At 36.6% G+C, this 13,333-nt stretch overlaps 2 protein-coding genes across 2 annotated transcripts in view; both read left to right on the plus strand.

The window, feature by feature from the left end:
- Positions 1 to 984, plus strand: part of LOC132126770 (guanine nucleotide-binding protein G(i) subunit alpha-2-like) — a 72,555-nt gene extending 71,571 nt beyond the window's left edge. Inside the window, exon 9 of the mRNA XM_059538249.1 lies at positions 2 to 984. The gene's annotated coding sequence lies outside the window, so the exon portion shown is untranslated. The remainder of the gene's footprint in view (position 1) is intronic.
- Positions 985 to 7,457: 6,473 nt separating this feature from the next.
- LOC132126580 (PAK4-inhibitor inka1-like) lies at positions 7,458 to 10,271 on the plus strand. The gene is made up of 2 exons (XM_059537924.1): positions 7,458 to 7,614; positions 9,222 to 10,271. Exons 1-2 carry the CDS (start codon positions 7,612 to 7,614, stop codon positions 10,143 to 10,145), a joined length of 927 nt encoding a protein of 308 aa, XP_059393907.1. The 5' UTR covers positions 7,458 to 7,611; the 3' UTR covers positions 10,146 to 10,271.
- Positions 10,272 to 13,333: the final 3,062 nt, after the last annotated feature.

Raw genomic sequence — 13,333 nt, forward strand, 5'->3', positions numbered from 1 at the left:
GATTACATGAACAGTTTAAATGAGCAGAGGAAGTAGGGGTGGAATACATCCTGAGCATCTTCACTGGCCAACCACGACTCCTGCTTCCACATGACGGAGCCCGACACAATTTCAATGATTGCCAACGAGCTTAGCCTCTGTTCTCCCTCCCTTCCCTGTCCCAGCATTGTGTTTGACATTTAAAATCTGTGTTATTAACTCCTTGTGCTATGACAACAAATCACCGACTGTCGTATTATCCTTTGTCCATTTTTGTTGTTTATTTTCTCTTCTTTTGTTCTTTTTTTTTTTTTTTGAGAAATAGCAGAGCCAATTTTTTTTATATATGATGCTTTTATTTCAATCTAGAGAATCTGATGTGCATATTTTAATAAACTTAATTGTGTAATGCTAATTTTTTAACAACAAGCAGGCATTGGATATAGGACTGAAAAAGGAAAGCGCTTTTTTTACGATGTTTACATGACGTCCTTGTTGATAGCAAAACGGAGAGTTGTCTTGCATGATAGAAGATAGCAAATATATCAATACAAGTAATCAGTTCACATCAGCGTAACATTCCTTTTTAAGATTACATTTTAAAAAGTACAAAAAAAAAAGAATAATAAAAAAAAAGCACAAAAAAAAGCTTCACAAATGGGGAAAGAACTGCTAAAATGTAACTGATATTTAAAGTATGTAGTAACAGTCTCTAACCATCTTTCTCTTCTCTTCTATCTTCCCGTTTCTCTTTCTAGCATTCTGTTTGTGCCTTGACTTCCGTTTACAATGGACTTTATTTTCCCCCAAGTTGTCCTACTGTACGTAAACATTTCTTCTCCAGAATTTTCACATGTAAGAATAAATAGTAATAATAATGGAGATCTAAGTGATAAAAAAGGGTAGTGCTTTTGTTTCTTTTCTTTTATTTTGGTAAAGATTAAACTTCTTTTCAAAGTCCTATATAATGTTTAATTTAAATAAAAGTTCATTCACTAGATAAAACTCTGCCAGCTGTGGTTTTTATTTCAAGTGTACTTTTTTGGACGTTAATAAGTTCACATCAGTGACTGAATAATTAATTTGATATCCAGTCGCAGTAATTAAATACAGATTTAAGGGCATCAACTTGAACATTTTCTTATTTTAGTGTATTGTACTCTGGCTGATTTTGGATATCCATTACCTGGAGAGGTCTGTAAGAACATTAACTAACTTAATTAATTAAGAACATCAAGATGAATTTCTTTTCTGAGATCAAATCGCAGGAAGACGAGGTTCCAGCTGACGATGCTCCTCTGTTGCTGGATTAAACAAGTAACTCTGTCCTGCTGAAAGACATCAGAAAATCATCTCTGCTCAATCAATCACCACTTCAGAACAAATGCTTCTCGAAATTATAATTCAATTTATTTGTAAACGTCTAACCTGGGTCTTCAGCTTTTTCCATTAAACCCCTACAATGAAATATTCTTTCAGTTCTGAAGTAAATTAGGGTTTGGAGAGTTGAAGAGGTTTTCTTTTTTGGACAGACTGACACCGCCATCTAGTGAGTTCTTTGTGAAATGATACATTATACTTTAATGAGCTTACAGGGTTAAAAGTTTTACAACTAAGTCTAGACTATATAATCTTCCATCTCATAAACAGACCTAGCAGTACTGTATGTCGCACTTTGACATTCTCACCTGATGCTTTATTTGATGTTTCTTCACCGAAACAAAAACATGACAAACTCATTTTTATCTATGTAATGGGTTACAGATTACAACATACCCTATCTGAAATGTAATAAGTAGTGTAACTTTTTCAGTTACTTTATTAAAGTAATGTAACTCAATGCATTTGAATTTCCTGCAGAACTGAGCACCTGCCTGGAAGGTTCAGATATACCTAGACCTTGATTAGCTGCTTCAGGTGTGTTTAATGGGCTGGAGCTAAACTCTGCAGGACACTGGCCCTCCAGGTCTGAGTCTGGTGACCCCTGTCCTAAGGGACTGTTCACACATAACCACATTTTTGCCTTCCACTGTGCTTCTTTCCATTGCTTTTCAATGCAAACGTACACTACATATATGTTTTTAGTGTCTCATGTAAACTCAAAAATCCATTCTGTGGAAATGGCCCCTAAAAAATTTGAAAACACAAAAATTTTGTATGGCAACACCGGTGTGTTATACTGAACACAAAATCCCAGAACTCACTCAACACCGTTATACCTGTGGTGCCCTTGTCTGGAGAGAACAGACACATCAACTCTGATACATGCATCTGTACTAGAAGAGATAGTGAGTATCAGTTATTGCTAAGCATTCATATTTGATAGGTCCACAGCACAATGGTGATGAAAGCGAGAAGAGGTTTTGGAAACCAACCACAACAGTACTTTTGAGAACATTGCTGTATAACAGCTGAAGTTCTGCTGCTTGAGTCAAAATAGAGCTGATGATGTTATCATTGGTGATGGTGACAGTTAGGTGGTCTCTATCAGGGTCTGTGCAGCTGAGGGTGGTCATGGGATCTCCCGCCACCAGGGTGGAGAAGATGATGAATGTATTTGACAGTGGGTCACACACTGGAGCGTTATCATTCATATTCTGCAGCAAAAGAAGAAAAGAATCATGTTCACTTCAGCGTCAATCTTGACACATTCTGGAAAGAGAATCTCAACGGATGGGTCGTGACAATACAGTGCAGTGTAATATAATTATGCAGCAAAATAAATAGGCATAAACATTTCAAATCAATCTAATATTTTTAATCTGTCACTTGACATTATGGCTAATACACTATTTAGGCCAGTGTCTATTTCTTGTATTTAACTTTTGCTGTGGTTTACGTATTTACAAAATTGTAAATGCCTATATCATGTTTTTAAATGTTCATATTATTTTGCTCATGAAGTTCATAATTTTACTAAATTAAAAAGGCCATTTTAAGGATATTTTTGTTTACTTGTATAATAATTAAACTGTGCAATGCACATTTTGATAGATTTCAAAAAATCTTTAGGCATTTTGTTGATTTTGTACAATGTATTTTTGTATTTAAAAAAGTTTTCATGTTTGACATTTTACTTTTATAAAATTTTGTAGTAAATGCAAAAATATTTAAAAAATGTTTTAAGATTTTTTTTTTATTGTTGTTGACTTTGTTTACTTCAGTACAATAGCAATTTGTAATACACGTGTAATACATTTAAAAAAAAAAAAAAGTTTTATGAACATTTTATTATTAACTTTATATCTGGTGTAAAATCTGGGCCCCACTTGTGGTTTACTCTTTAAAGCTTCAAGCAATAATAAGTTAGTTTTATCTAAATGCTTATCTTAATTTAGTAGCATAACATGCCTGACCTGAACTTTTAGAGTGACCTCAGTAGCTCCAGTCTGTTGTTTGATTCCGTCCACATCCTGGTCAAAATCCTGCTTTTCCTCCAAATCTCTATTACTGGGTTCTGAGAAAACCGGAATGATGTAACTTGAAAATGTAATTATTGTGGTGGGCGATTGAAATAATCATTTAAAATTATGTTTGTTTCGAATATAATGGACCATTCATGAGCATTTAAATTGGAATGATCCATATGATCTCACCTCTGATTGGATCAATGGTGAAACCCGAGTCTCATCCGGAGATGCCTGAGATGGGCAGCTGGAGGGATTTAAAGGACCAGTCTCCATCAACTGCTTACACCACAACTACGATGTTCCACGATGGGCATCTAACTGGCCCTCCAGGACTGTGTCTGGTGACCCCTGCACTAAAGACTCAGACCAAGTGGACAATCTGGGTTAATGAGCTCTCAGTTTTCAATTCCAGATTATAGCAAAATCAAAAGAATGAAAAAAACGTGTGCTGCCGGTCACAGGTGTCTTAAGATGTGTTTGGCATTTCAGTCACAAGAGGGAGACAGATCTAGGTGCAGGAAATGTTTGGATTGGCTTGAACAGATACTGTACACGGAAACATCAGACCCTTGGTTCTCGAAGATAGACACATTCTGCATGGAAAAACTGTCAGAAAAGTATGATACTGTTATCTTAAAACATTTGAATCAGTAGTCCATTAGAAATGTCTTATAGATATTGCAATTAATGCACTTTTTATGCATTGAAAGAAACTTACAGGAAGTCAAAGGAATACCCTCACGACCTTCAGACCACTGCAGTTCGATCCTGCTCTGTCCTTTACCACCACCAAAAATCAAACTACTTTAAATGTTTTTATATTGCACTATACATCAGTAAATATTAAATACAAATACTACCAAATTTTATATTTAACTGATGATATACTGATAAAAATCTATTGCTGGATAAAGAGAATTCTTAGACAGGGATAAGAAGACGACACAACAAACACTGGTAGCCCATATATTTCAGTTTAGAAAGTGCTGGTAAAGTTGAAATTAATTTCTTAGGTGAACTTGGAGACTGGAAAATATTTGTTTTACGCTGCTTTGATTGCACGGAAGTGTGAATTACAAGCAATACAAACTAAAGTAGTTTATTTAAGAGCCAATCTGGTCAAGCCAAACTTTGAAAATTGATTGTAGACTTGTAGGTTATTGTCATCATGAACACTAACAGATAAATCTAAGCAGTATTTGTTGGGTTAGTGTAAGGTTCTGTTTGATGAAGGCAAATAAAGAAATTAATCTTGAAGACATGCCCAAGTTACTGACAGAATGTGTGCTTACCACCTATGTAACCTCGTACAGTAAAGTATATTGCTTCAGGCAAATATGTTGAACAGCCTGGGTGAAGTAAAGTGGCCATCATTAAACACAAAGGGTGGAATTGCATGTATAGTCAACAGCTCACACTTTTTCCTATTCTGTGTATGTAAATTGGATTACCACATTTCAGCTTTGTATGACAAAAGAATCAGTGTTATTGTCCAGTAAAGTTTTTGTGTGAGCCTGATATTCCACACAACTCTAATCTAATCTACTGTGTCCCAGATTAGGATGGGAGAAAAATAAAGAATGGAGACACGAAAATGGGAGGATTTTACTCTAATTACAATAAACAGCATCAAACCCAGGCCTTGTGGGAAATTTCAATTTACTAGTTAAGAAAATAGTCTTTCTTCAGAGCTCAGTTCATTTCTGAAACATTTGTGCGTTGTTCGGTGGCTCTGGCTCTTGAATAAATCATTGTTACATCTTTTTATCATACAATGAATTGATTCTGAAAATAGAGGCAGCGTTTCCTCCGACCGCCAGAGGGCGCTGCGCACCGCGAATCACTGACTGTCCACATCTCACATGGTCACACGTTGAACTTTATCAAGTAACATGATGATAACAGGTAAATAAATTAATTTAATTTCGCATATGGAACAGCGGTGTATTTTAAATCTTAAAATAAAGATGGGGGGAAAACAATCAAACGCAAATTTGCGCGAATACCTAAATGCATTCATAGATTTTAGCTGATGTGGTCTTTTAATGATGCAAACAATGCTGCTAAAGTGTATAAATTCAGTTTTCAGCACACAATATTACTAGTATTGACAAATGAACATCAAGGCATCCATTTAGCTACTTGTGGTTGTTATATTGTGCACCCTTCAACATTTTACACTTCGATGCTCGTTTCTCCTCCTTTATCACTAATATGCAAGAACAGCAGGCTTGGGCGTCGTGACGTCATTATTGGCGTGGCCGCCGTGTTGATGGCCTCCTTTACTGCTACTCGGACTACTGCGCAGTGTTTAGACGTACTCCCTCTCATCCATGTGTCTTAATTTGATTAATTAAAAATCTATTTCAACCATGGTAAACCGTTGCTGTATTGTGGGGTGTAATAGCACAACATATAATCGCCATGGGGAAAATAAAATGAGAATGGATTAACTTTCCTCCGCTTTCCTGCTTGGAGGCACGACCACGGAGACCATAACATCTGAATACTCATTTATATAGCTTAAATCAACATTGAACATTGAAAATAAGGGAAATTTCCCGGGTTACTCATCCAAAATACGGGAAATTTCAACATTCATCTTTCTGTTGCTATCCCTCTGCTGACAGCAGAAATCCGTACTACAAAACTGTTGCATTAACTAACGTTAAGCGATTTGTGAAGCTAGGTCTAACGTGACTATGCAATCGTGCTCTCAAAACAACCAAGCTATCTTAAAAAGCCCAACATCACGCTAAGGTTGCTTTCAAGTAAGCAAAACGATGCTTTGAAAACATCTGTTCGCTGGAAGGGCAATGAGTAGTAGCAGGACAACAGCACAGAGACTTGACAGGTCCGATGGAGGGGCTAACGGGATATTTTACAGGAAAATACTAAAACGGGAAGACAGCGGGAAAAGAGCTCAAATACGTGAGAACCCCGGAAAAAACGGGAGGATTGACAGCTACTAACTACACTTTTGAAACACATAGTTAAAAGCCCATGTGTGAATGGTTGTTAGCACTAACAGTTACTAAACCAGCAGCTAGGTAGAGCGCAGCTTACCTTTGTCCAGATTACTGTATTACTATATACTGTTTGCCGGCTTTATGATCTGCAGCTCCTGAACCCATTCATTTGTGAACTGCACATGAGACTCCAATGACTTGTAGCTTCGGAACTATTCTGAAGTGTAACGCTAGGCGCTAACAAAACAAACAAGGTAGCCGAGGATATCTGTAATGCAAAAGTGCGGCAGTAAGTCGTCGTTGGTAAAGTTACTCCACTCTTTGTTGGGAATTTCATATGGATCCAAACCGTAAATAGTGCCGATTTTGTCCACATACCGGTCTCTGGCATCACTATTTAGCGTATCCGTATAAATCCCACAACCTTTCCGCGATTTAAACATCTTTTTTTCCCTCCCAATTCTGCTTCTTCTCGTTCAACTTGCTGTATGTTTACATTCGCGAGGCAATCAACATAGCCCTATTAAAAGAACGTAGAAAATCAAACTACATTACTATTTATTTATAATACTTTAAATACTTATATTATTAAGATTTCCTTTTTATTAATGTGAAGCTACTTTTAAAATCTGCACTGTATAAATCACTATATAAATAAAAGTGACTTGACTTGTGTTTAAATAATAGATAGATAGATAGATAGATAGATAGATAGATAGATAGATAGATAGATAGATAGATAGATAAAAACGTGATTATCATATTGAAACAGATATCGTCTGGTACTTTGGTAGTTTTCAATATAGTCATAATTTGAGAGAGGGAGGAAATGAGCGCTCAGATTTCAGTCAAGCTGTGATTGGCTCCTGGTAAGATGATTTGATTGGATGGCGCTGCGATGCTGCGCTCTGATTGCCTGAGACGCGCATACTGGAATGACACAGACGCACATATGAGCTTTGAGGGGCTTATGATCCGGAGTTTGAGTCACAAGAGCCACATCTGCACAGTCTTGACTGTACTGAAGGTTTCCCCCTCACAACAAAAATGTAAGTGCAAGTCATGATTCTACATTTGATATGCTTCATGCATGATTTTTATCTGATAAAAGTTACTCATGTCTTACTCAAATACAAAAAAGCAACTAATTCATATTGTTTTATATTACTTATGCAAGACATGTTTCATGAAACATTTATTTCTATTTCAGGAGTATCTAAATTACTAGATTGGACTGTCATCATTCCAGGATCATGGTAAGCATGCCTCCAAATCATCATCTTGCCACACTCATCAGGGCTTTGTATTGTTAATAACCATAGATTGTTTACTCAGTAAAACTGTACTGATTGGACATCACTTTACATTATGTTCCGAAAGGATTAGTTACTGTAAAGAAATGTCCGTTGTTGAAATTTCAGCATATGGGATGACATCTGTAGCCCATGCTAATCTGTGGATAGAAATGATGGCAGTTGCTCAACCCTGTGTGTATGCTACTATTGCTGCAAGCATGTGATTATTGTTTATTTAGATACAGATTTCATCAAATATGTTTAAAGAAAAACACATTCCAGTTCTTTATCTGTCAAAACAGCAGAAACGTTTCCCAAAAGTGGAATATTTTTGTGTTGAGACAATCATGCATTAGACTTTAATTAAGATATTTAGACAAATGAAACTGTATTAGGCTCTTTGTATTATTGTGCTGTTTTCGTTTGTGGTGAGTTATCATAAATTAAAATGCATTTGGGGTTTTCGGTTCATTTCTCAATTGCAAACTACGAAAATATCAAGCATGGCAGTAGCATTGTTTTTGAGTTAAGACTAGCTTGTTGCCTGTAGTGAACCCTTTGAGACTGTTAATCTTAGACTCATGAGATCATATTTTCCTGGTTTTCTTTGATGTAACCAAGTATTTGATTCAGATTTTTCTAGATTTTAATGTCTATGAACCAGCTTTACGCTTAAATGCAATATGTAGTTTGTATTTAAATTGCTTTTGACTCTATTAAGTAAGCTACTGCTCTTCCGTTTTTTGATTATGATTTGTGTGAATGTTTGTGTACATGCATCTGACAGCACGGATAGAAGGTGTGGTAATTACTCTATTGAAAAGAAGTGTTTCAGGTGTGGTTAGTAACAGGTTTATTCTAACTGATTTTAATGTGAAGGTAGTAGTCATCCATCCTTTTGATAGCAGGGCGTGAGTGTGTCCACATGATGTGCATTCATCGGTTGTTCGGTTGCCCTCTATCTAGAATAGAGAGGTTTTTCAGCTCCTCCAGACAAATAGAGCCATGCCCTCTCTAACAGAGCTCATGCAGGTCCAAGCCTGTCTAAGGAGCACGATTAGTCAATCTAAGGAAAACTAAATCAAAGGGAGGGTGACTCAAATTGTATGTGTAGATGCTTTTTATTTTTTTGTAATTATTGCCTAACATTAAGTAATATTAATATGTATAACAAGAAATTTTTTTTATCAAATGTATTAAGCTTATATATACTGTATAACAAGAAAAATAGCATTTCTCAAATTTATTAAGCATATATATTAAAAAAACATGACACACACATATATATATGTTGTTTTTTTATATAATCATTATATATAATAGTTTTATGAGATGTGTAATAATATAATTTAAATTTATAATGTTTTTTTTTCAATCTAGTACAATTTTATTTTTAATGTTATTTTATTTCAAATTCTATTATTTTATTATTGAAATATATGTATTACGAAGACTTTCAACATAAAATTGTTTTTAAATCTGCATTTTTCAAATGTAGTACCAATGTGTGTTTTTTAATCTGAGATTTTGCACGCACCAGTCTTACCTGTCTTTCTGTCTTTTTGCAGTTGTGTCTGCAGGAATCAGGTGACTGTCTGCGGGAACAGATGCGTTATATGATGCAATCCCTGCAGGATCTGAAGCATTTGCGGCGGAGCTGCGCGGCGCCCCCTGTCCGTCCTCCAGTGAGGTTACGTGCTTGTAAGCAGCTGATAGCCCAACGGGAACGGCGAGCACGGTTGAGGATCAGCGACGCCAGTGAGGCGAGCAGTTACGACTCTGCCTGTTGTCTGTCTAGCTCTTTAGGAGAGGAGGACTCTGCGGGCGGCCCGTCGGCTGTTAGCTCACCGAGCAGCGAGCGGAGTCTGGAGTTTGATTCGGGATACTCTGAAGCCTCCTGGCAGGATGAAGGTGTGGTGTTACGGCGCACCAAAAACATCCGAGTATCTTCGTCCGCATGTCTTCGCACCAACCAGCCTCCAAACAACCGAGTGCGTCCTAAGTCCACCTCTGACGCTTGCCTAGAGAGCTGGACATCGTTTGAGACCACAAGTGACCCTGATGACTGGACTAATTCACTACTGACACGCGGACGTAACCGACAGCCGCTGGTGCTGGGAGACAACAGTTTTGCTGATCTCATTCAGAACTGGATGGACTTACCAGAATGCCCGGAACAAGCAGAACAAAAGCACAGTTCTGGACGCAGTTTCGCTAAAGACTTCTTGGTAAACGTCAAACAGAGAATAGCTGGGATTTCACAGAGTGCTGATGGGAGAAGAAAGTCATCAGATGTTACAAAACTGAGCAAATCAATTGTGGCTCCCAAACGATTTTCTTGCCAAGTTGACGTACAGCACAAAACGCCATTCTTCTATAAATCCCACACGGGTCTGAATGAACTGGACACAGATTTCTGCCAGTTTACAGCATTAATGAAATCTGGAAGCAGAATGCCCATTGTCTGTAATGACACTATTGGGTACATATGATTATATTTGTGTCATTATGAACTCTGAATGAGTGGATAGTATCTCCAGGAGAGACTGATTTTTTTTTTAAGAAAAGCTCTGTCCGTTATTCGGTGTAAAATGCACAAAAAATAAAAAACATTAAAAATTCATATTTGGTCATTGCATTGCTTTTGGTGGCAGCCGAACTGATCTCAGTGAATGAGTGGAAATTCATGCAACTAAAAAAAAAGTTTAAGAGATAATGTTCACTCAGGCTTTCATTATCACAAAATAAACCCACACAGGGTGAATATGGCCCAGACGTGAAGAGAAGGGGTCTTTAATCACTAAGAAGTGTTTAATGTACATTATCAAGCTGTTTTTACACCCAAACACACTTATGGGAACAGTAAGACACATTAAACTGATCAAAAGTGATAGTAAAAACATTTCTAAAGTTACAAATGATTTCTGTTTTCTAACATTAAATAGTCAAAAATATTAAGCAGCACAGTGTGCTTAAATTGATGATTAATTGACAATAAGATTTATTTATTTTTATTATTATAATTTTTTAGCAACAAATCAGCATATTAGAATGATTTCTAAAGCATTATGCGACACTGAAGACTGGAGTAATAACTTTGTGTTATGGGAATAAATTCATCTTAAAATATAATCAAATAGAAAACAGTTCTTTTCAGTTGTAATAATATTTCACAGTCTTACTGTTTTTACAGGAAGCATTCAAAATCTTTATCAACTAAAATGAATGGCATGTATATTATTGCAAGCATTATATATATATATTATAAGCACTTTTTTTGAATGTGCAGTGTCTGTACTTGTCTAAATACATCCTCAAACCAGTTAATGTTATTAACAGCTGAAATTATTTTTAGCAGCTTACAGCACTGGACAGGAACGTGGTGTTCCTTGGAATACAAGTTCTTGCTTTTTGGCGTCTCTGGAGGGGAAAATGTAGTTGAGCAGAAAGCTCTTTAGATATCTCAGGTGGCCCGCCAGTGTGCTTAACTCTGCTTGTGTCCCTTTACGACCGCATGGGGGAAAATTTGCAGCAGCTGGATAGAGGGTGAGGACATTGACTTTAGCTTCATTAAGTATTAGAGTGCCTCAGACTAATACATCTTGCAACACAGCAAATTGTGTAAACTCATATACGGTAGCTATGTCTGCTTAAGACTTATTATAGGGGTCATGTGATGCGATTTAAATTTTTCTTTTCTCTTTGGAGTGTTACAAGCTCTTGGTGCATAAAGAAGATCTGTAAAGTTGCAAAGACTAAAGTTTCAAATCCAAATAGATATTTTTTATAAAATTTAAGACTCTGCCATGCCCCAGTAAAACGGCTCGTTTAAACATGACCCCACATGTCTACGTCACTATTTGGAAATATTTGTGTAATGCCGCCCAAATGTTCACGCAAAGAAAGAACGTGTGGTTTCAGTAACTGCAGTTAGTGTTGAAGCAGCCGTGTCAGGGAGATGCTGTGTGTATCTAGGAGAAAGCAACTCTGAAAGTAGATGCATCTGTGGCTTGTCTACTGCAAACACATACGAGCTTCATCACTGACTCTGTGTCACGTGACTCTGTTACCCTTTCAGGCTTGAACTGATGGTAAAACTAAGGGCATTATTAACTGTCTTTACATTTATTTTGAAAGATGAAGCTTGTGATTATGAAAAGGGGCGTTACATTTCCGACGAGTGCTTGCGATGTTCAGTCAATCACAATGCACTGGGTCAGTTGGCCAATCAGAGCAGACTGCACTTGTCAGGAGGGACTTGTCTTGCAGTCACAAATTGTGACCACATAGTCATAAAAGAAAATAAAACACTACACACTGTGAAGACCGTTCTCACCGTCTGATGTCAGAGTTAATTTCATCAAGATAATAACTATCTTGAATTAATTACAAATGCATAACGGCCTGCTGTACTGACCTCAGACCAGCCAAACAGACATACTGTCAGAGAGAGAAATACTCTACACTAGTATGTTGTTTATCTTGGCCTTCGTGTGGAAAAAGTGAATTATTGCGCTAGTAATATCAGGCCTTATCCTTAAATAGTATTAAGTTACAATGCTTATAAAAAAAACACTTAATATTCAAGGCCTTTTCTTTTTCCATTGAAGTTACACAGAACAGATGGACCGAGTTGTTGGTGTGCAAGTGGAAACGGGGGATTGCACTTAGCGCTTAGAGGGGAATACGTAACGGCCAACGTGTGCCTTGTCAGATGTTTTAAAAATATCCAGGAGCCTTATGTCTCACTCCTTGGGGAGAATTTTGGCAATGTGACTTCAAAATACGTCCAAAATTATTCAAATAAATTCAAGAGAAAAACAAAAGACTAATAATAGAGCCAGGACAACTTGAGTATTTCATGTTTATGCTTGCAAAAAGCAGCAGTGTTTATATAATATTCATTGCCACAAGAAGCACTAGAGCAAATATAAGTATATATATATATATAAATCTTCTTTTAAGTCAGCTGTTGTGGTTTGTAGCAATTTAAAGTAGTGTTGGGCAATATGCTCTACAGTTATATCGTCCTATTGTCAGTCTGTAAGATCGCCAATACACCATTTTACACCAATTTATTTTATTATTTACTTTGTTTGATAGCCAGAGAGTGGCTAAGGCTAAAAGCAGCCTAGTGGAATCTATTAACTACACATTATATATTTTTAGTTAAGTAGCATATGGATATCATGTAATACATTTCAATAAGACTGATTTTGTATTTAACACGATCACAACTGAATAAAAACCTAAGTTACTAATTATAATGCTTACATTTCCTCACAGCTACAGAAAAGAACATCACTAATTATCAAAGAACATCACTGACTTCAGTCTAGCGCGAGTTTTTGCACTTAAAAGTTACACTCCCATTATAATCAGTGACGTTATCTCTTATACTTACATTCACATACAGTACATCTGCACTTTATGGTGTGTTTGTTTATGATGTGAGAATTCGCAAGAGAGCAGAATTCAGTCAGCGGTGTTTCAGCAATGACTAATCTGAACGCCTCTGACTGGCCATTACATTCTAAACTAACAGAATCACGTGTGATTAGTTATAATGCACAACGCTGTGAAAAAAAAAGAGAGTAAAAGGAAATGTGGTGGGACAAATGAGCCCTAATATTTATTAGATAATAATACTAGCCTAAACATATTAATCGTCTTGCTATCA

The sequence above is a fragment of the Carassius carassius genome, chromosome 44 (genome assembly GCF_963082965.1).
Source record: "Carassius carassius chromosome 44, fCarCar2.1, whole genome shotgun sequence".
NCBI classification, from domain to species: domain Eukaryota; kingdom Metazoa; phylum Chordata; class Actinopteri; order Cypriniformes; family Cyprinidae; genus Carassius; species Carassius carassius.